Source organism: Sphaeramia orbicularis, chromosome 7 (assembly GCF_902148855.1).
Source record: "Sphaeramia orbicularis chromosome 7, fSphaOr1.1, whole genome shotgun sequence".
NCBI classification, from domain to species: Eukaryota; Metazoa; Chordata; class Actinopteri; order Kurtiformes; family Apogonidae; genus Sphaeramia; species Sphaeramia orbicularis.
The window spans coordinates 19,709,270-19,732,925 of record NC_043963.1 but is presented as its reverse complement, the minus strand read 5'-3'; the positions used below and the strand labels follow the sequence as shown (position 1 = coordinate 19,732,925).

Below are 23,656 nucleotides of genomic sequence, written 5' to 3'. Positions count from 1 at the left end.
GAATAAGAAGGATGGAAACTGGCCAACCGCTCCCAAGAAACACTGAATTAGATTGGACTGGATTAGATAGAACTTTATTGATCCCATAGGCAGATTTAAAAAATTAAGGTTCCAGTCGCAGCAAAACCCTGAATGTACACAAGATAAAAAGGGAAAGAAAATGAACAATAACTATAAAAACTAATCGTAAAAACAAGCAATTGCACATTAAAAGTACTAGTAGTAATAAATAATAGAAGTAGTAATAATTAATCATAATAAAAATAAAAATAATAAATATTAGAAAAAATAAGAGAAATTATTATTATTATTATTATTATTATTATTATTATTATTATTATTATTATTATTAATAATAATAATAATAATAATAATAATAATAATAATAATGATAATAATAATAATAATAATAATAATAATAATATTGTCACACCCACACTGTGCTGTTTATCCTGTTCAGTTTGCAGTTTTCACCCTAAAAGTAAAAAACCCCAACAGATTATTACTATATTTATAAAGCACTAGATTTGACCTTCTTTGTCGTCACTCCCATTAATAAGATGAAGTTGTTTACGAAGTTAAGCTGGACTGGTTTTGTCCTTGAAAGCTTTTTGTCTCTCATCCAAGAGACTTCATCTGTTCACTGAACTTTGAAAAACAAGGATGAATGATGAGCTGGATAAATAAGACCTTACACAGATACGAAGGTGAATAAAAAAGTAACAAAAGGGATCAAAATGTAGCTTCTGTTGTTTGTTGTCCATCCAGGAATATACGTCATTTTAGGATTTACAAAGTCCTTTTTTATCAATGTTGTGTCTGGAGTTTCTGACCAGGAGAAACATAAATGCCTGAAAACTACATCATTATTCTGTTTTCATTCATTAATTTCATTTCTATTTCTGCAAACAAATTCAGAGATGACAGATATATTTATAAAGCTGTTGAATTGGCTTTTATTTATCATTGATATTTGTAAGAATCATGCATGAATCCCATAAATAACAGCCAGATTTTAAGGCATGATTCATGATGATGAGGATACAGGAAAATAGAAATGAATGGCAAAAAAATGGCATATTTTGAGTCTTTTATTTTAGACACCCCCAGTATTTCACACGTTTTTTAGGGTGGTACGGTGTAGTGGGAACCAAGAGGGTCCTGCATTGGTGGGAATTTGCACTTCAATAGATTATTTGATCTAATTCGCCCATAGGTGTAAATGTGAGATTGAATGGGTGTTTGTCTTTATATTAGGGTTGCACGATTAATTGATTTTTAATCTAAATCAGATTATTTAACCCTATAATGCCAAACGTATCATATTTGATACATGTGTTTTGAAGCCCTCTACATGATTAGTGTGATATTATCTTTCTTGAAAAACCTGATGTATGCAATTAGATACATGCAATACACGGATAATCCACCAGGGGGAGGAATTCGTTCACCAGAGGCCTTTCCAGTGACACTACTAGATTGTCATTAATGAGGAAGGAGGAAGAACTTTGACAATTTTGAAAAGGAATTACCCATTTGTTAGACATGTTTGTGTTATATTATGTCTTTCTTTGTTCAAAAATAATATTTGAGCATTGAGACCCGATGTATCAAATATGATACAAAATGGAAACTCATACATGGAAATTGATGTTTTAAAAAATGTTTAGGTTGTTCAGAAGGACCAATAAAGGCTCCAGTTTCAAAGAACTGGAATTTTCTGTCAATGATTTAATAGTTAAGGCTTTACAAGGTTAATTAGGACGATGTTTAAAAAAGGGTAACTGTCAAATCGAATTTCATCTCTCTCGTGTCTCCAGGCTACCGTAGGCTCCTCCTCCTAACTGTGAGAATGGTCTCCACAGTCTTTGGTCTCCACACACCAGTACAAAAATGCCGTTTGCTAAGGAGAGTATGAAGTTTGTGGCTAAAAATAGTGTGAGCAAGTCGAAGTTTCCGATGAAGACCAAACCATTCCTCGCTGCAAACTCAGCAACACAACAAACTTATTTCAGCACCTTAAACTTCATCACACGCCAGAGTGGCAGCAGTGCGTTGCATTGCGGACTGCACACGAAAACGACGTGTTGGCTAAAACACCACCACCAGCCCGAATCAAAATGGAGTTTTTAGAGGAAAAAATCTGAATTTTATTTTGGCCTAAGTCGTGCAGCCCTTTCTTTATATGTATATATGATAAACTGGAGACACATCCAGGGTCTACCCCGTCTTCACCCATTGGTAGCCAGGTTATGCCCCCCCCCCCCCCCCCCCCCCCCCCCCCACTCACAACCATCTTGAGGATTAAGCAGTTCAGAAAATGAATGAATGAATGAATGAATGTCTTATTTATAGTCATTAGTTTCTTCCTGTTTGTCTTTTGTCTGTTTTCTGGTTAGATGATTTGAACCATCTGGTAAAAACATATTTTCTTTTCTTGGATTATAATCATGCCACAGATTTTGATTTCATTTTTGCAGCCTTTTTTTTTTTTTTTTTATTAAGTTCTACTGCATTCTTTAAAAAGTACCAATAATAGAGTGTTGTAGCTGATTTTAAGAAAGTATAGGAATTCTCTATTGCAATTAAAAGTAAAAGTACAGCGATATTAACAGCAAAATGCTAATAAAAGTACCAACTATAAAAGTACTCATTATGCAAAATGGCTCTTTTCAAAGTGTTATATTTATTTTATTCAGTTTTTATCACTGCTGTTTCATTATCCGCCTCTTTAACTTGTTCTTTAGAGGAGAAGCTCTTGCATCAGGTGAACTCTTTCTCTCGCCGTCACATCTGCTGGTTGCGGTTATTTGGGGTAACACCATGTAAAACCCTCTAGACTGAGCATCTGCCATCTCTAGCTTCCAGCTCCATTTGGCGCCACACAACAAGTGATATTACAAAGTAACGCTGAATAATAACGATCAGGTTCACCTCACATTAGCAGTCAACACCCCGCCACAGTAACACCACTCTGGTCCTGTTAGAATCCTGAGAAGACATATCTGCTGTTCACACATAATCAGATGTTCTGACTGATGTCGTTGCTTCCTTCGCAACATTTCGCGCCTATTTCTGTCTTTATGTAGGGATACACTAGCGCTGCTTTAACAGAAACTGCTCTGATTTAACTGGTCTACAAGTAAAATGCTTCCAGAATGAAAGTAGTTGAACTTTACTAAATTTGAGGCACTAGTCCACAGGTGTCAAACATACGGCCCGGGGGCCAAAACCGGCCCGCCACAGTTTCCAATCCGGCCCGCAGGATGAAGTTGCAAAGTGCAAATTAGGGCATCAAACTCAAAAATAATATCATAATAACCTATAAATAATGACAACACCTTTTTTTCTCTTTGATTAAGTGCAAAAAACATTAAATTCTGAAAATATTTACATTAACAAACTATCCTTTAACAGTAAAATGTGATTAACCTAAACAAATATGAACAACCTGAAATGTCTAAAGCACAAGTGTCAAACATGAGGCCCGGGGGCCAAATCCGGTCGGCCAAAGGGTCCAGTCTGGCCCTTGGGATGAAGTTGTGAAATGCAAAAATTACACTAAAATATTAATCATTTTAGTTCAGGTTCCACATTCAGATCAATTCTATCTCAAGTGGGTCAGACCAGTAAAATACTATCATAATAATCTATAAATACTCACAACTCCAAATTCCTTTCTTTGTAAATGTAAAAAATTTCCTGAATTTACACTAAAACAAAGTATAATTTCACAAAAAATGTGAATAACCTGAATAAATATGAACAACCTGAAATGTTTTAAGAGAAGTAAGTACAATTTTAACAATATTCTGCCTGATATTAAATGTTTTGTGTATTTGTAGACCCGCTGTGATCTGTAAGTTATAATGTACATGTGTAAATGATAAACTGAAGCATAATATTGTTAAAATGACACATATTTTTTCAATTTGTTCATGTTATTCACATTGTTTGAAAGGATAGTTTGTAGATGTAAACATTTTCATTGTTTAATTTCACTTTTTTCACTATAAAACATGAATGGATGGATGAATGAATGAATGAATGAATGAATGAATGAATGAATGAAATCTTTATTTTGAACATGTAGACACTGAAAAAAAAACAAAAATCAACCAACAAAATATAAGTACTGGTACATAAATGATTGGTACATAAATAGGTACATAAATAAATAAATAATAATGAAACAAAGGAAATGAAATTATACATGCTCAAAAAGGAGTAGGAAGAAGTAAAAACTTATATACTCCTACCTCCAATTTCTATTCCTTATGATCATTATATAGCAGTTATTATTTTGTATGAATATTGTAATAATAATAATAACAACAACAACAATAGTATAACAATATCACACATCCTTTTACCTATGTACACTAATATGATAATACCCATTTACAACTTTTCCTACAAGATATTAATACCAGATATTAATACAAACTAAAAAGAACAAAAACAAAACAAAAACCAGACAAACAAAAACCCTCAAATGAAAACACATATACATACATAATATAAAGACGTATAATATTCCATATTGTCCTATATAGTAATAATATATTCATATATCCATATTTAAACTAGATATTATCAGCACTTATGTGGCAAAGCCCCACTGTGAAAAACATCGGATTCCCCCTCAGGCCCCTTCTTCTCTGTATTCTGGAAAAAGTCATTTGTAGAGAAAATTTTTGAGCTGACATTATTTATATATTATTATGTTATTTTACTAGTTTGGCCCACTTCAGATCAAATTTAGCTGAATGTAGCCCCTGAACTAAAATGAGTTTGACACCCCTGGTCTAAAGAAAATTAAGGGCAATTTTAACAATATTCTGCCTGTTACTAAATGTTTAATGTCTTTGTTGATCTCATCTGTAATGCACATGTATAAATGATAAATCGAGGCATAATATTGATAAAATAGTACTTATATTTCTTAACAAATTTCATTTTTTTCAGGTTATTCACATCCTTTTTGTTTGGATGGTTTGTAAATGTAAATATTGGCATAATTGAGAGTTATTTTTTGCTCTAAAACAATTTGGAGTTGTCATTATTTATTGGCTATCATGCTATTATTTTACTGGTCCGACCCACTTCAGATTAAATTGGGCTGAATGTGGCCCCTGGAAAAAAATGAGTTTGACATCCCTGCACTAGTCGCTTTGCCACTGACCCTCATGATCATTTGGAAGTCACCACAAAAATAGTTTCAGGTCTTTAAGGGTTAAACCGTCACTAGTGGTCGACCTCTAAAGGGTCTGATTCACACCAGACATTTTGGCTCGTGTCAGCAGGAAAAGTTCGCAGGTGATTAAACGTCTCACAGAGTCCTGTCATGGCGTCGGCCTGCACAAACCAAAGTCCTAAACTCCCGCAGTCGTTGAGAATTCAAATCATTACTCTTCTTCATTTTCTGCCTGAACAAGTCAAAATGCCTGCGATGGAAAGTGTCTGAAGTAAAACTCAGGTTCTCCAGAAACGGTTTAACCCTTTCATGCATGAATTATGAGAACCTTAATGGGTCAAAATGCAGTAATGTCCCATCAGAGAGCTAAATTTAATTGATTGCCATTCCAACATTTATTTCAGTATAAAGTAGCTCCTTGTTTTTGATAATCCCTTATGGTCCAACTAAAGCAAAAATGAATTTAAAAGTAAAAATGTGGGTCAAATCGTCTCTAAAATGTCCCTTCAGAGAGATTTTGAATACCGTTTTTTGACCCTAATCATGATATTTTTCCTGAATGTTTTTATTCCTCTTTAGGCCTGAAAAAAATAAAACAATTGAAAATTTTTTTATGAACCTATTTTTCATGGAGTTGCAAAAATATTCACTCAGCTGGACATCATGCATTTTAATTTTTGAAGCAAAGAAACATGTATTTACTGATACACTGTGTGAAAAGTATGAAATTAATTTTTTTTAATGCTGCTAATCTGGTGTTTTGTCACATTTTAACATACTCTAATATTAGTTATTATTCACTTTATGAAGATATTATGCAAAAAAAAAAAAAAATGTTTTGTTTAAGAAAATGGTTAATTACAGTCTATTAACAATAACAAGCAACTGATTTACACTCAGACCTGTTACTGCAGATCAGGTTTATCAAGAACAGCAAAGTTACAGTAACGGTATGAATGTCAGTGTATGGGATGATGCACAGGCGCCCACTGTGTTGGCTGATACAGAACTAAAACAATAAAACCCATGACTATACAAGAGAACAGCTGTAGAATAACTGTCCACTGTAGTGACCAGTATGCATGAAAGGGTTAAAGCCTATGATTCACGCTTATTTGGGTAGGTTATGGATGTCTATATTGTCTGGAATACATCATGGCATCAGTATAGACATAAGAGGCTGAATCATGTTCATCTTAGATCCCAGATTCCATTTGGACTGAGTAATGACATAATAAAGAAGGCTGCAGAGTAATAAATCTGAGACCATATTGATCACATACAAGGTTAGAGCTGTGGAAGTGAAGAACACTTCGAAGCACAGCGAAGATGCATTTTACCACTACAAACTGTTACTTCGAACCAAAAGGAGCTGTGTTTGGAGGTGATCATGGGCAGTAAAATGGAAATGCACATTATTTTAGCTTTTTTATGTGTCTTCCCGTGTCTGCCTGAAATATGCTTGAACCACTGTCTGTTTTTTTTATCCAGTGACAATAAAGTGTTGAATTGAAATGAAAAAAAACAAAACGAAAAACAGACAAGCTACACTATGTGGACAAAAGTATTGGGACATGTTGAATTCAGGTGTTTCTTTTCTAATGGGTCTGGGCAAAAAAGCAATACTGATAAATGCCATTAGTACCCTGACCCCCAAAGGGGAGGCAAGGGGTATAATTTGTGGTTCAGTTTGTTTGTTAGCAGCAAAACTATTGATTGAATTCATACCAAACTGAGTTTATAGATTGGCAGTGACCCAGAATAGATCTAATTACATTTTGGGAAAAGTAAGTCAAAATTCAAATTTTTAATGAATTTTTAAACTTTTTTTTTCTCCCCATTTTCATATAATTGGGGAAATGTCAAATGTCTGCAGCAGCAAAACTATTGGTTCAATTCATACCAAACTGGGTTTATAGATTGGCAGTGACCCAGAATAGGTCTAATTACATTTTGGGAAAAGTAAGTCAAAATTGTAATTTTTAATGAATTTTTAAACTTTTTTTTTTCTCCCCATTTTCATATAATTGGGGAAATGTCAAATGTCTGCAGCAGCAAAACTATTGGTTGAATTCATACCTAATTGGGTTTATGGATTGCTAGTGATCCAGAATAGATGTGGTTACATTTTGGGAAAAGTAGATCAAAGTTTAAATTTTAATGAATTTTTTAGATCCTTTTTTTCCCCCATTTACTTATAATGGGCAACATTTCAAATGTCTGCAGCAGCAAAGCTATTGGTTTAATTCATATAAAATTGAGTTTATAGATTGCTAGTGACCCAGAATAGAGGCCATTCCATTTTGGGAAAAGTAGGTCAAAGTTAAAATTTTTTATGAATTTCTTTAATCCGTTTTTTTCCCCATTTACTTATAATGAGCGAAATTTCAAATGTCTGTAGCAGAAAAACTACTGGTTGAATTCACACCAAATTGGGTTTATAGATTGCTAGTAATCCAGAATAGATATGGTTTCATTTTGGGAAAAGTAGGTCAAAGTTCAAATTTTTATGAATTAAAAAAAATATCTCCCATTTACTTATAATGGGCGAAATTTCAGATGTCTATAAAAACATCAATTTTGTTTCAATTTACTCCAAACTTGGCACATATATAGAGGCAATTGATATGCTGACATCAGCACACACATAGACATGATGACATCAGCTGGATCGATGCCAAAATAATCTACAATACATATGAGGGGTGGGGTTTGTTGTGCCTGGTACCACTTGTATAATTTTATATTGTGATAAATATCATTGCATTGCATTGGTTAGTTTTGTTTAAATTGTTCTATTTGCTTCCAAAATCCCTCAGAGATGGTTTTTACTTAATTTCTCTCCACACAGATTTAGTATTTTTTTTGTTGTTTATTAATTCATGACTATGATTTTAAAAATGTCCTACCTCTAAATTTCTAAAATACTTTCCATGCTCTGACTGTTAGTAATAATCTTCTACCACAACTCACCATCTACTTTCCTCACATCTCACTTAGGAAGAAAAATCTCCCATTAAACTCTCAAGAAATATTGATGTTTCTAAACTACATGGACAAAAACATTGGGAAACATCCTATTCATGCTGATTTGAGATATAAACATCAATATTTCCCTGTACTTTTGTGTACTTTGTGGGTTGTTGATGTGATAAAACTGCGGTTAGATTCATTGTTAGCTCTCTCAAACACATAAAGTGCCTTCATGTCCTGTGGTAACGGTCTGCACAAAGCCGGGCCAATTTTGCAGCTCCGCTCAGATAAGCAGACGCTCAAATAAGATATGCAAACTTCCTTTTTAATCAATGCTCAATCTTGCTATCTATATTGCTTGTGCAGCTGTCTCTACTGGCTGATGCCCACATGGCGATATCAGGGCTTTACACAAATACTTTTATCTCCCTCATCTGTTCTCTCCCTCTCCTCGTCTTGTTTTCAAGTCACTTTTAACACTACAGTGCGGTGGAGTGATAGCTCAGGTGATGCACTGTGTAATTGCTATTCATCTTTCATTTACATCGCTCCACGTTCGCCCTGCTGAGCTAGCATGGCTGCCTTGTCTCTGACACTAACACACACTGAAGGCCTGAATTATGAATTCCAGCCTTGTACTTCGGCATCTGTTCTCATCACCCTGCGCTCGCTATCTCTTAGGAGCTTTTCCCATCGCAACGCTCTCTCTCTCTCTCTCTCTCTCTCTCTCTCTCTCTCTCGCTCTCTCTCTGTCTCTCTGTTAATAGATTCAAGCAGCTTGGTGACGTAACCTCGCCATCATATGTACCCCAGGCACATTCAGGAAAGGCTGGCGTTATTACTCACAGTGACAACAAGACCTACTTGTCTTTGCACAAAGATAGAGGCTGCTGCCCCCTCTGTGCCGCTCATACATCATTAGCTTACTTGAACTGACACAACATAAGTTACAAATATTAACTGTACTATTACACAGAACAATAACTTTATTTATAGTGCGCCGTTCACGTCAAGGTCACAAAGAGTTTCACGCAAAAGACAGAAAGTAGATGTTAGAAAATCAAAGAATCAGATGAAAACCAGCAGATAACAAAAAGAACAATAAAAGGGACAAAACACCATGACTTTTAGGGGAACTTTTATTTATCTTAACAGCAGTGGTGTAGTGGTCCCTGGAAAAGTGGGTATACTTTCAATTTTTGCCTTTTTTTTTTTTTTTTTTTCAGTAGTCCAGAAAAAATCCCTGTTTTAGAAATAGTGACATATAAGACTACTCTATTTACTACTCTGCTCTATTTAGTCAGTGGAATTTGCTCACTTTTATAAAATGATCATGACTTGATCAGGAGCAGTTTGTAGGTTTTACTGGTCACACAAGCAGCTGCATGAATGGAAATGTATTCAACATGAGGCAAACAAAGGATAACATTTAACATTGGTTTGTGGTAGCGCTCTAGTTGGAGCAGCAGCCCGATGTCCCTAATCATCGAACTCAGTTTCGTTTGATGTATTTTGTACTGTCAAATGACAATAAAGGCAATTCTGATTCTGACATTAGCCTTTCATAACGTTAGCCTTTCATAACGTAAGCCTACACCAATGTTTTTCAACCTTTGGGTCGGGACCCCACGTGGGGTCACCTGGAATTCAAATGGGGTCGCCTGAAATTTCAAGTAATTGATAAAAATTTAAAAAAATAAATAAATAAATAAAAATGTACTCATAAAAAATATATGTGAGTTGACAGAGACAATCCCAATCCATAAAAGACATGACAAACTGTGAACCTGAAACTGAAGCACTGTGGTTCTCTTTATCTGTCAAATGTTCATTGTGGTCAGTTTCAGATGCTGCAGCTCTTTCATAATTCATAGTTTGAGTTCTTGTTTGTTCAGTATTAATTGTCAGCCTTGTAAATCCAAGCTGGACTGACTGTACATATCCTGACCAAGGAAAATAAAATTCTCACTTTGTGCAGTAATCTACACCTGGCTTTTCTGCCTCCGTCCATAATAATATACATTATATAGACTACATGTCATCTAAAATTAACATTTATTTGCAACATAGTATAGCAAACTATTACATGATCAAAAACAAATTAATTTGAGCAAAAAAAAAAAAGTCTCAGTTTTGAATGTCTGGGGTCGCCAGAAATTTGTGATGTTAAAATGGGGTCACAAGGCAAAAAAGGTTGGGAACCACTGGCCTACTCACACAGTTTAACTATTGGCGACAACATCTCCTCTCCTCTAAATGTGCAGTCATATGTCCAGTAGTTTAAAACAGTGACTCATTCTGAAACCACCTTAAAACTTACCTCTGAGTTATGTATTCCATGGAAGTAGGTTCTCTCGATATGTGTCACTCACTTGAAAGTCATTTATTCTGCCTTTTTGCTCATATTTCCAATAATCGGGCATCTTTCAACGAGACATGCAGTGACCTGTCAATCAGGTTCCAGAGGTGGCCAGCGCTAGTTAGCAATATTTTCCTTGGAATGACCTGCCCTACTCTGCCTCTGATTGGTTCATCAGTCCTCATGCCTAAAGTTAAGCAATCTAATCAGTGAAGGCAGCGAGTATTAGCCAATTAGAGACAGAGTAGGGCAGGTCATGACTTCACCATCCAAGGGGAAAAAATGAGCACTTTGGCTCGCAGATACTACTGAATGGTGCACATCAGGGTGATATTAACAGTGGGTATACGCAATGATGACTGAAAAATAAGTAGGTATACGTCGTGTACTGCCGTATACCCTGGACTACACCACTACATAACAGCATGTCTGTACACCGACTACAATGAGGCCCAAGTTTGTACGTCTATTTTATGTACAGTCGTGGAAAAAATTATTAGACCATCAAAAGTCATCAAAAACAATGGTTATGAAATCAAGTACTAACTCCTGTGTGTATCATGTGACTAAAATGGACAGAAAAGAAAAAATGGAATGTCTAAAAGCACTGTTTTTGTCAGTACAATGCCATAGATATTGATGTAAGAACTTATCCCTGTAAAGCCTGAACCATTACATCATTGACAGAAAATTCCAGTTCTTTATTGGGTCTTCTGAACAACCAAAACATTTTTTTTTCAAATATCAATTTCCATGTATGAGTTTCAATTTTGTATCATATTTGATACATCAGGTCTCAATGCTTAAATATTATTATTTTTGAACAAACAAAAACATAATATAACACAAATATGTCTAACAAATTGGTAATTCCTTTTCAAAATTGGGAAAGTTCTGCCTCCTTCCTCATTAATGACAGTCTTGTAGTGTCACTTAAAATTGTTTCTTAGCAGTTTTTATTCCATTTTGTCACTTTCTGATGCCCTGTGGTGTACACTACTAGCATCTTTAGCATAACTTCAGTGCTCTTTTAGGTCATTTTTTTAATATATCAAAATATAAATACCATATAAAACCCCTTTAATAAGGCAAGAACTCCCCTGAAAACCTGATCATGATCTAAAATATTGACATATGCTATTCCTGTCAAGCATTTTTATTTTTTCTTCCCTCTTCATCATCATGGATCATCTGTAAAATTAGGTTATCATTGATGCATGATTCACACATGGGAGAAATAATTCATTACTAATTCACTTTAATGAAGATGCATGCGATGCTCACCATTACCTTTGAAGCATGATGCGCAGTATCATGAATTTCAGTCACTTTTCCTCAAAGACCTACAGTCGTGGAAAAAATTATTAGACCACCCTTGTTTTCTTCAAATTCTTGTTTATTTTAATACCTGGTACAACTAAAGGTACATTTCTTTGGACAAATATAATGATAACAAAAATAGCTCATAAGAGTTTAATTTCAGAGCTGATATCTATCCATTTTCCATGGTTTTCTTGATAATAACCAAAATCACTTCAGTTCTTACATCAATATCTATGGCATTGTACTGACAAAAACAGTGCTTTTAGGCATTCCATGTTTTCTTTTCTGTCTCTTTTAGTCACATGATACACACAGGAGTTAGCACTTGATTGCATAACCATTGTTTTTGATGACTTTTGATGGTCTAATAATTTTTTCTGCAACTGTTTTGCTGAAAAAGTCACTTTTTCTTCAGTTTTCTCTGTTTTTGATATAACCTTCAACTTTAATCTGAGCTTTTATGAATATCTACATGATCAGTAAATTAAATATCAGAAAATACAGGGTGTATAAAAAAAACAATAGATTTTGAAAATTACGCCCAGTTCCGCATTTGATAATTTTTGGAGTTTTCTTTTCTGGACGTCGGTAGGTAAGGGATTGGTAGATATTTGTCCAAATTTACAAACCCAGGTCAAGACAGGCCTAACCCAAACCCTAACCCTAACTTGGCCTGTCGTCAGTGACATTTTCAGGCCTAAACAAGTTGAATTAACTTTGAAAAGCATGAACAGCTGCCATGGGTAAAGAAATGAAATTGACATGGTGGCCAAAGTGTTAATGCTGTAAACTGGCAATTTTGTGGAAAACCAGACGGATGCCCATTGTCCCCTCCCATGACCTTTGATTGGATTTAAATCCCACCACTACTTTGTGCAAACCAGTTTTGCCTTGGATTGCGCAGTTTGCCCCTGCTCACTCATGCATGAAAACCTGGGTCTGTAAATTTGGACAAATATCCACCAATCCACTACCTACTGACGTCCATAAAAGAAAATTCCAAAAATTATCAAATGCGGAACTGGGGGGGGATTTTTTTTCAAAATGTATAGAGTTTTTTTGATGCACCCTGTACATGATATTCACTGAAAAAACACAAAATAAAGAGGATTATAATATAATAAATAGTGAGAAATTGCTTAAGACAGCTTAAAAAAAAAAATCGAAAAAAAAAAATTTTTTTGGAGTTGCCACAAAAGTATCTCTGGATCTTTATGGTTTAAGAGTAGGTAAAAAAAATCATGCGATCACAGAAATGTTAAATGGAAGCCAGACTGGATTAATGCCTTCCCATTATAGAGGAAAGAAACAAATGATGCAGAATAGATCCTTGTATGTTAACTGTCCCGTCACATGTGATTTTGTTTGCCTTTTTTTGACCTTTTGCCCTTTGTATTGAAGTAACTGATGCTTTTCTCTGTAATGTGACTATTTTCCCTTCAAGCTAGACACTTTTGTTTACACTCCTGATTTGTTGCTGAAGTGTCGAACAGCTCAGCACCACTTTAGGTGCAAATGTTTTGGCAGGATGGCACAATCTTTCATCAAGTTTTGAACATAAGAAGGCCGGCCTTGCCATCCTCTCAGATGCATGCGTGCTGTTGCGAGCTTTGAAAGTGTTGCAGCGCCAGAGGACACAAACGCATTCAACAAATTGCTCGACTGTAACAATTACTTGGAGGTGAGAGGAAATAGAAATCCCCTCGCGCTGAAATAGACCTAGATGACAAATAGACCAAGGGACATGAAAAGCAATCTTTTACCATCAGTAAAGCTGCGGTTTTCTTCTATTCAGCTCCGGTTTTTCAAAGTGATGTCTGCTTGGCATATTGTACTTTTTTCACTTTTTTATTTCCCAGGAGCAGCTCTGCCATTTTACAGCCTTCAGAATGTTCCCATAGGTTAAAGTAAAGTGCAGTGTCATTTTACAGGTTGTCACTATTGTACTCCTCTGTTTAAGCTTTTTTTAGACATGTCCTCACTGTACTCGTTGAATTATTGAAGTAAAGCAGCTGTAATTACAGGCTCTACCTCTTTATATCACTGTCTTTTGTTTTTGCTCTAGCTACACTTTGGGTGTAGATTTTTTTTTTTTTTTTTTTTTTTACTATTTGCATCGCATAGACAATAATCTTGAAATGTTAATAGCTGTGACAGTTGAATACATCGTATTTGTCCATGCACTTTTCTGATTTGTATTAAATTCCGTGCAGTTCTAGTGCACCATTTCCAATGCACCAGTATGTCAAACTGTTTTATGAGTTTATTTATTTTTTCAGTTTAATTTATTTCACTTCAGCTATAGTCAGTGTTTTCCATTGCATGTGCATTTAAAAAAATCTTTTATCTGAATTTACAATTTTTTTGTTTAAGAAATTAAGAGGAAAGCCTTGATTATAAAGACACAGAAAAAGATAAGAAATATAATTACCTTGAAAGACCTAAACAGCTGCTGGCAACCAAAAGCATCTAATGATTTAAAATATTTAATAACTTCTCAACTAGTTATCCCATGATTACATTTAAATAATTCAAGTAAAATGCAGTTTTGTATCTTTTCATGTGGATCAGATCAGATGTATCTTTTTGATGGAAATACCACCATTTCCTGCAACATTGATTCAGCAGTAAAACCTGTGTACTTTTACAGACGATAATGGTTCAGAAATGTTTGTTTTTACATCCAGTTAGTGATATATTTTGTTGGAAAAGTCATTTTTCTTGAGTTCTCTTTGTTCTGATTTAATAAAGTTTGAATTTACTCTGCACTTTTGTGAACATCCTCGTGGTCAGTAAATTAAATGTAGAAAAATACCAGATTTTTACTGAAAAAATGTTACATTTAGAGAATAATATTATAACTAGCGTATTGACCTGAGGTTCACCATGGGTTCTAGATCCTCTGATCCAGTTCATTCCTTTACTTTCTTTACTTTTTTGGTAAATTCCACTGGCATTTTCAGTTGGATAACCTTTCAGTTAGGTCTTTAAGAGTTAAATTAAGTAATATTAACTTGATAATTACAACTGTGGTTCATTAGTCATTTTATTCTAGTAAACCATGACTGATAACATTTAGGGAAAACTAAACCAAAGCTCATTTAACCTTCAGTTGTTTCCTTAAATTCATGCTACATTCTTTTACTTTTTTTTTTTTTTTTATCAATCAGTAATTTAAAAAAATATATATATTATTCTGTAGCTATTTGGTATTTTGAGGGTAGAAAATGCAGGAAGAAAGAATATGACATTATATATGGTTTACAAAATTGTTTATTAAAAGTCCCATATTTTGCAAATATGTTTTACTCCTTTACAATAAGAATTATTGTCGATAAATCAAAATCAAAGTGATTTTACTTTTATAAACCAGTATCCTAACTAATGCACCACTGGAGCCTGTTAGTGACCATCTGACAAAAGCATTGAAACAACCCGGAACACTTTAGGGAGCATTTATCAGTGACTTGGGAATGTCCTTAAACACATTTTAAGCAACAGGGGAATAACCGTAAAGAAAAATTTTGGTTTGGTATGTTTTCGGTACAGGGGTTCGATAGATTTTTTATGTTTTAGTAATGTTTTTAGTAAAGGAGACTGATTTCAATAAAAAAAACTTTAAATATAACCGATCTTCACGAAACAATGCTGGCACACCGCTCTTGTTTTGTTGACTTGTCTTTCTCCGTTGACATAACTGTCAGGGAATCTGAAATGTTCCCAAATTGGAGACCTTAGAGAAGATGGAGGGTCTTCCAGCTCTGGTTTTGTACCTGTAATGCTGCTCTGAGCGGCCATACTGGTTCATGTTCAGCATGTGTATAGTGTGTGTACCACTTAGACCACAGGTGTCAAACATGTGGCCCGGGGGCCAAATCCGGCCCACCAAATGGTTGAATCCGGCCCTTGGGATGAATTTGTGAAATGCAAAAATTACACTGAAGATATTAACAGTCAAGGATGTTCAAATCATTTTAGGTCAGTTCAATCTAAAAATGATCAGACCAGTAAAATACTATTATAATAATCTATAAATAATGAAAATGGTCTCTTTGTTTTGGTGTAAAAAAAACAAAAAAAGTTACATTACAAAAGAATATTTACATTTACATACTAGCCTTTTATTTAAAAAAATGTGAATATCTGAAATGTCTTAAGAGAAATATGTGGAATTTTAATAATATTCTGCCTGTTATTTAATGTTTTGTGTATTTGTAGATCCACTGTGATCTCTAAGTTGTGATTCACATGTATAAATGATAAACTAAGGCATAATATTCTTAACACTGCACTTATTTTACTAAAGAATTTTCAGGTTGTTCATATTTGTTCATGTTATGTTTGAGTGCAATTCATAGTCATTCAAAGTTATTATTATCCTGTTATTTATATTATTTTACTGGTCCGGCCCACTTTATATCATATCAGACTGTATGTGGCCCCTGAACTAAAATGAGTCTGACACCCCTGACTTAGACGTCGGTCTAGGATATCAAATATTGCACATGAGTTCAGTTTGCGTTCACCTTACTCATACTGTGTGCATTCCGCTTCAAGGTTTGTGTGGAAACTGAAGGCGAGTGTTTGTGTTCTTCACATAGGCTATATGTATTTGTTCGATACACCTCCATATTGTATTGAAGGCCCCAAACCGAAGTGATTCGGTACAAGCGAGTGCACCATTACACCCCTATTAAGCATGTTAGAAAATTTGTCCAAAATGGCGGTTTGTGGAGCTCATACTATGGCCTTAGTGTTAAACCAAAGGCAGCTGTTGGTGACCACCTGAAAAATGCTCTAAAAGTTGTTGTTTCTTCTTTCAGGTTGAGTAACACTAAGAAGCAGGCCGTCCACACAGTGATGGGCATCTGGATGGTGTCCTTCATCCTGTCGACACTTCCCGCCGTGGGCTGGCACGACACCATCGACCGCTTCTACACCTCCGACTGCCGATTCATCGTCACAGAGATCGGCCTGGGCTTCGGCGTGTGTTTTCTTCTGCTGATCGGAGGCAGCGTGGCCATGGGCGTGATCTGCATCGGCATCGCTCTCTTCCAGACCTTCTCCATTCAGGCCGGCCACAACGCGGACAAGAACAAGTTCAACGTCCCCACCATCGTGGTGGAGGACGCCCAAGGGAAGCGCAGGTCGTCTATCGATGGATCGGAACCGCTTAAAACATCGCTGCAGATCACGTACCTGATCAGTGGCATCGTCTTCATCTATGACTTCCTGACTGGCTTCCCCATACTGGTGAGTTCACACCAGGAGTTTTTTCACCTTTACATTTGTCATAAATGTATACTGTTTATACAACACCTGTTTCCTGTTTTTGTGCTTTAATTTTCTATCAAGACGCGTGGTTTGCACAGTAGCATTAATAGTAACATCATTCTTTTAATAGATATATATCTCTTGATAATTTTTGTGCATTTTTATCTGTTATTCTTCCAATAGCAAATAAAAAGTTATCCCTCTTATGAATTATAATAAAGGATTTTAACTTTTGCTCCAAGATGTCAGGCTGGAGTAGACATACAGTCACGGAAAAAATTATTGGACCAGTCATCAAAAGCAATGGTTATGCAATCAAGCACTAACTCCTGTGTGTATCATGTGACTAAAAAAAAAGATTAAAATCTACAGCAGTTTTTAGAATTCTACAGCAGATGTAATCAGACTATTTTAGTTTAATCAGAATGAGTGGGACACGGAGACTGTTGAGTTATAAGAAGGCGTATAAGATGGAAGACGTAAAGATACACTGCCATGACAAAAAAAAGTCACGGAATTTCTTGTTGGACTACCAGTAGCTTCAATTATAGGACAAATATGGTAGAATTTTTGCCATGCAGTGCTAACGCAAGGTTAAAAATAAAGGTTAACACAATTTCCGTCCAGAGCTGCATCAACTTTCTGCAAAAATATTCTACTGATGATGGGAGAGTTGCAAAACTGCCCAAAGTCTTCACCCAAAGATTCTCATTGGGGTTCAGATCTGGACTCTGTGGTGGTCAATCTACAGTCACAGAAAAAATTACGAAACCGTCAAAAATCATCAAAAACATTTGGTTATGCAATCAACTCCTGTGTGTATCATGTGACAGAAAAGAAAACATGAAATGCCTAAAAGCACTGTTTATGTCAGTACAATGCCACAGATATTAGGGCTGAAAGATATATCGTTATCGTATCTATATCTAGATATGAACATTCAAGATATTAATATTGAAAAAGCAACGATATAAACAATATAGATTTCCCCCGCGCTCGCCCTACATGCCCAGCTCTGGTAAAGCAGAGCTGCAGTAAAATGTTTGATTTGTAATTTATTTATTCGTACTTTATGTTAATGTTGATGACTGGCAGGGAGTTCTTATTAATAAAACTGCACTTTCCACATTCTTTTGTATTATAATGTTTGTATTTTTCTGAAAAATGCTTGGTTTTCACTGAACCCGTAGTCGTATCGTATCGAGATATCTGGCATGAATATCGAGATGTGAAATTTTGTCCATATCGTTCAGCCCTAATAGATATTGATGTAAGAACTGAAGTGATTTGGGTTATTATTAAGAAAACCATGGAAAATGGATAGATATCAGCTCTGAAATTAAACTCTTATGAGCTATTTTTGTTGTTATCATTATATTTGTCCAAACAAATGTACCTTTAGTTGTACCAGGCATTAAAATGAACAAGAAATTGAAGAAAACAAGGGTGGTCTAATAATTTTTTCCACAACTGTATTTCTTAGCTTGTCTTGTTTGCTACAAGCCAAATACAAACACATTTACACATGAATAAGGAATATCATTAATAATTACATCTACTAAAACACACCAACACAACACACAAACTATGTTGAGAAAGACATCTAAAGGGTCAACGTTTCATGAGCTCAGAAAAACAGGCCTGTTTTTAACTACCAGAGCACACTTAAGACCAAAACCATCAACAAACCAACACTATATATCTACAAACTGTATCACTCATGGAATAAAGTATAAAACTCATTTTTTACACACAAATTTATTATCATATCATCAAGTTTTCTCCTTCAAACTGAAACTCATAATCACATAATTTTTTTTTTTTTTTTTTTACAAAATCCACATTACTCTGTTTTATAATCTTATAATCATGTGCTGCATCAGCTGATAGTTTACATTATAGCTCTGTTTTTAGACAGAAAACACCCACAGTAAAACCATAAACCACCTCTGTTTTCTGTACGGTTTGTGTTGTCATTAGCTGAACTAAAGATCTGTTTGGACTTGTACAAACAAGATCAGAACTGTCACAGTTTAGTCTGAACCATAGATCAACAAACAGCAGCTTAGAAAAAATAATATCTCATAATAACTTTATACCTTCATAAGCCTCAGAATCAAACTCACCTGTGTAGAAGAAATGCTTCAGTTCAGCATCAAACTCCATTCTTTTGATGTGGAGCAACAGTGCTTCTAGCTTTTTTATCACTTTGTCACGTTCTTTTATGTTTCTTAGTGGTTCTCATCCCATCTGGTCACTCTCTGATGCTTTGCTCAAAGGCCCTGTGGCACCAGAGAGACTCATTACTCCCTCTAGTGGTCACATAAATCCCCAAGATTTACTTCATGTCTGTATAATCTATTAAATTTGTGCCTTTATTGCAACTTCAGACCTCTTTATTGTAAACACTATGATAATTTTAGACTTTTTTTAATATTTGAAAGGCTAATTACTATATATATATATATATATATATCCCCATATGTAGCTTAAGGAGGAGTAGAATTGAGCTTATAAAGGAACACTTCATCCTTCGGTGTGTCATAAACATTCCACATTAAGACATTTGGAGGTGTGTAGTTTTCAATGGACAGGAAGTGGATGGAAAACTGTATCCTGAACAAAAAGTGTGAAACAAAACTCATGGAATAAAGTATGAATAAAATGGAAACGCTCAAGTAAATCACAAGCAAATTTGTACTTCAAATGAGTGATATTTAGCTTTTTTAAATGGAATTATGCATTTTAAAACATTTCTCTGTGGTCTACATAAACTGTAAATGCTATGCTTGGGTCTGAATTCTTCATGAATTCAACTCCACAGGTCCATCTTCAACCCTATTTCTGAGTAATGACACCAGAAAGGTCGTTTTGAGCGCTGGCCCTTTAAATGCAAATAAGCCACTTCAGGCCCCGCCCCCTTCAGGTTGTTGCCTGTGCTTTCTGTCCCGTTCAGCCACTTGTATTCGTTAATACAACCAACAACTGAACATTTTAGGTAATCGGCTCGAAGTTTGGACATATTTTCAGTTTTTACTACAACCGCTGCTGCTGATAAACATTTATGTCGTACTCGTAAGTCTGGACCTTATATGTGCGAGTGTCGTGACGTAACTAGTTATAAAACGTAAAAAATTAAGCAGGAATTAGAACAGGTTGTAGAAATCCACTCGATTTTTGCTGTAATGAATATAAAAATAGCTTTGCAGCACCTGGAGGGTTCAAATTCAAACTTATGAACTATTAGGGTCCAAATACACAAATAAATGAACCAAAGACTAATAAAAGTGGGTTTAGCAAAACGTGACTCCTTTCAAGTAGAAGCATTTAATCACATTCCACCTCTGGTTGTGATGGAGACAGTTGTTCAGATTTCAGTTTGTTTTTCTTCCTGTTGTTGTCTTTTTGTGGCTTGTGTTTGCACATACTTCCATGCATTCTGCAGAACAGTGCAGTGTTTTCATCTTTCGTTCTTGATGTGCTCATACAGGCTGAGATTCAGTCCTAGCAGCCATTTTGTGACCTCTGTGTCCTTTCTTTTCTTAGGGTGTGAGTTTTATAAGGGGCGAAGGAGGTTAATTGAGTCAGCTCTGAGGAGAGAGAGAGAGAGAGAGAGAGAGAGTAGCGATATGGTTAGACTGGATAAAAATGAAAAATTAAGGTGAAAGAAATGGGTTGAGGGTGAAGTAAACCCACAGTGTGTCTGTAACCATACCATTCTGATGTATTATTTACATCAGTGCTTTAATGTCTCTGTTCAGTGGCTGTAAGTAGGGCATGCTCAGTGTGTATGTTTCTGCTTATAGAAGGAGGGCGAGTGCATTTTCAGAGATGATTTTCACTGACGTCTGTCCAAACTAAAACAATATTAATCATCCTAATGTAGAATTACAGCGCAATTACACAAACTTACACATACACTTTAATGGTGGCTGTTTTATGTCTTGTTTCTGTCACATTCCTTGGGACTGCAGATGAAAAGTAGTTTTATATTTTTACCAATTCTGGCATATTTACATGGGTGTACTTTTTATAAATATGCATGGTCCCTATTAAATAAACCAATAAATAATTTTTTAAAAAGTCAGTTTCATCGATCATACATTGGTGGCCAAAGTTTTTAGAACGCTTGGCATATTTAAGGTGTTCCATCTGTTTTTGTTTTGCTTTTATAATTTGTCATTAACCCATAAAGACCCAAACATCTACTGTCGACCAAAAGCATCTACAGATCAGAACTTTTTAATAAGTGTTCATCCATTAATCCTATCAATACATATTGATCATTGAGGTAAAATGCAGTTCATCATCTTTTCATGGTCATCAAATATGACCCATTTGGATGTTCAGAGGCTCCGTAGTTACCGTGGAAACACCGGCATCCTCTACAACATTAATTCACCAGTAAAACCCATGGAGTTGGATCAATGACAGTGGATGGAGACACTTTGTTTATGTTCAGTTAATGATAAATTTTACTGAAAAAGTCACTTTTTTTTCTTCATTTTTTTCTGTTTCAATACAATAACCTTTGAATTTACTCTGAGCTTTGACGAACATCTACATCACAGGTGTCAAACATGTGGCCCGGGGGCCAAAACCGGCATGCCAAAGGATCCAATCCGGCCCACGGCATGATTTTATGGAGTGCAAAAATTACACTGAAGATATTAACAATCAAAGGTGTTGAACTGGTTTTAGTCCAGTGTGATCTAAAGTAAAATAATAGTCTAATAACACTTCCAATAAAATGTGACCAACCTGAAAATTAAGTACAATTTTAACAATATTCTGTCTGTTCCTAAATGTTTTGTGGATTTGTAGATCCAATTTGTAAGTTGTGTTAATAAATTGATACATAATATTGTAGACATTCTTATTTTAGTTACACATTCCAAACGCCAAAATTTCAACAATATTATGTTTGTGAAACATTGTGTGTAATGCACATGGACAAGTGATAAGTTGAGGCATAATATTGTTAAAATGTAGCCTATTTTTCTTAAGAAATTAAATTTTTTTCTGATTATTCACATCTTTTTTGTGAAAAGATAGTTTGTAAATGTAAATATTTTCATAATTTAATGTTTTTTATTGCACAAAAAATGAAGGGAAAAACTTGGAGTTGTCATTATTTATAGGTTTTTATGCTATTATTTTAGTGGTCTGGCCCGCTTGAGATCAAATTAGGCTGAATGCGGCCCCTGAACTAAAACGAGTTTGACACCCCTGATCTACATGATCAGTGAATCAAATGTAGGAAAATAGATGATTTTCACTGAAAAAACACAAAATGCAGAGGATAATATTATAATAAATGACAATAAATAACTTAGGAAAGGTTAAATAGAGAGAAAAATTAATTCAGGAACTGCCACAAAAGTAACACCGGGTCTAAAATATCCATAAAACAAATGAAATATCTATGAAATCATCATGCTCAGTAAACCACAGACTAAACTTTCATAAGGATATTTAGGTCATTTTCCTTACAAAAATCATACGAGGCCTATATTTCAGTGTCAGTGTCACACAATCATGTTCCTTCACAGAAGATCGTACCATTTTTCATGAACTTTATCAAATTAAATCATGTTTTGGAGGCAAGGAATGTTAATATTTTCAGATCTGTCAGGTGTTCTATTAATTTTGGCTTCCACTGTACCTGGGATGTGATGCTTGTAGATCACCGACTGTTGCAGATAGATTACAGATCACATGCGGAACAGATTAACACAAGTATCATCTTTTAGGGAACTTCGGGCTTTAAAAGTACGGTGTCGCTTGTCTTTCCTTCCGAAGAAACTGATCCCTCAAGTGCATTATCACTGAGTGGAAGAGCAAGCTCTGTTTCAAAGTGTTGCCATTTGGTTTGCAAATTCCCCCCTCAGGTTCTCATTTATTTTTTAACAAGCCATTTCATTGGTTTTCTATGAGACCAGAGAGCCTGTAGAAAGCTCAAGGCTGCCAAACCAGTCATGCTGTCGTCTTAAAAGCAAGCCACAGTGGTAGTGGTTCTTCCATAAGGGCTGGTGTTCGTTAAAGTAGAACAATCTAATTGCAAGAGTCTGTTGTAACGGTTGGAGTTTTGTTAAATGCAGCTTCACTTTTGTAGAATATCACTTACAACATCCAAAAATGAGAACAGTATCTACACTACAAACAAAAAGTTAAGGATATTTCTTTTTCTTTTTTTTTTTTTCCCCTTTTTTTTTGTCATTTTTGCTATTTGTAAATAAAACTGTCTGGTCATTAAAAAAATGTGTTTCAATTCACACAAAAAAAGTAAAAAGCGATGTGTAAGAATCCCAACTGAAAAAAATTGCCCAAAAATTAAAAATATCCTTATCTGTTTGTTTGTAGTGTATGTCATAGTTGTTTATATGCAGCATAATATACTGTCTTTGTATTTTTATTTTTTTTTAATTAAATAAGCTTTTGCATTTTCTTCTTCCCATTCCTTTTGGAGCAATACATACTGAACTTATTTTGTTATTACAAGTGTACAGGGCATTTGCTATATCGTCTTG

General features: G+C 35.0%; 1 protein-coding gene across 1 annotated transcript in view; it reads left to right on the top strand.

The window, feature by feature from the left end:
• Nucleotides 1-23,656, top strand: part of LOC115422848 (probable G-protein coupled receptor 153) — a 98,165-nt gene that overhangs the window by 51,742 nt on the left and 22,767 nt on the right. Inside the window, exon 3 of the mRNA XM_030139435.1 lies at nucleotides 16,676-17,105. Within this exon, the coding sequence (XP_029995295.1) occupies nucleotides 16,676-17,105 (430 nt within the window). The remainder of the gene's footprint in view (nucleotides 1-16,675; nucleotides 17,106-23,656) is intronic.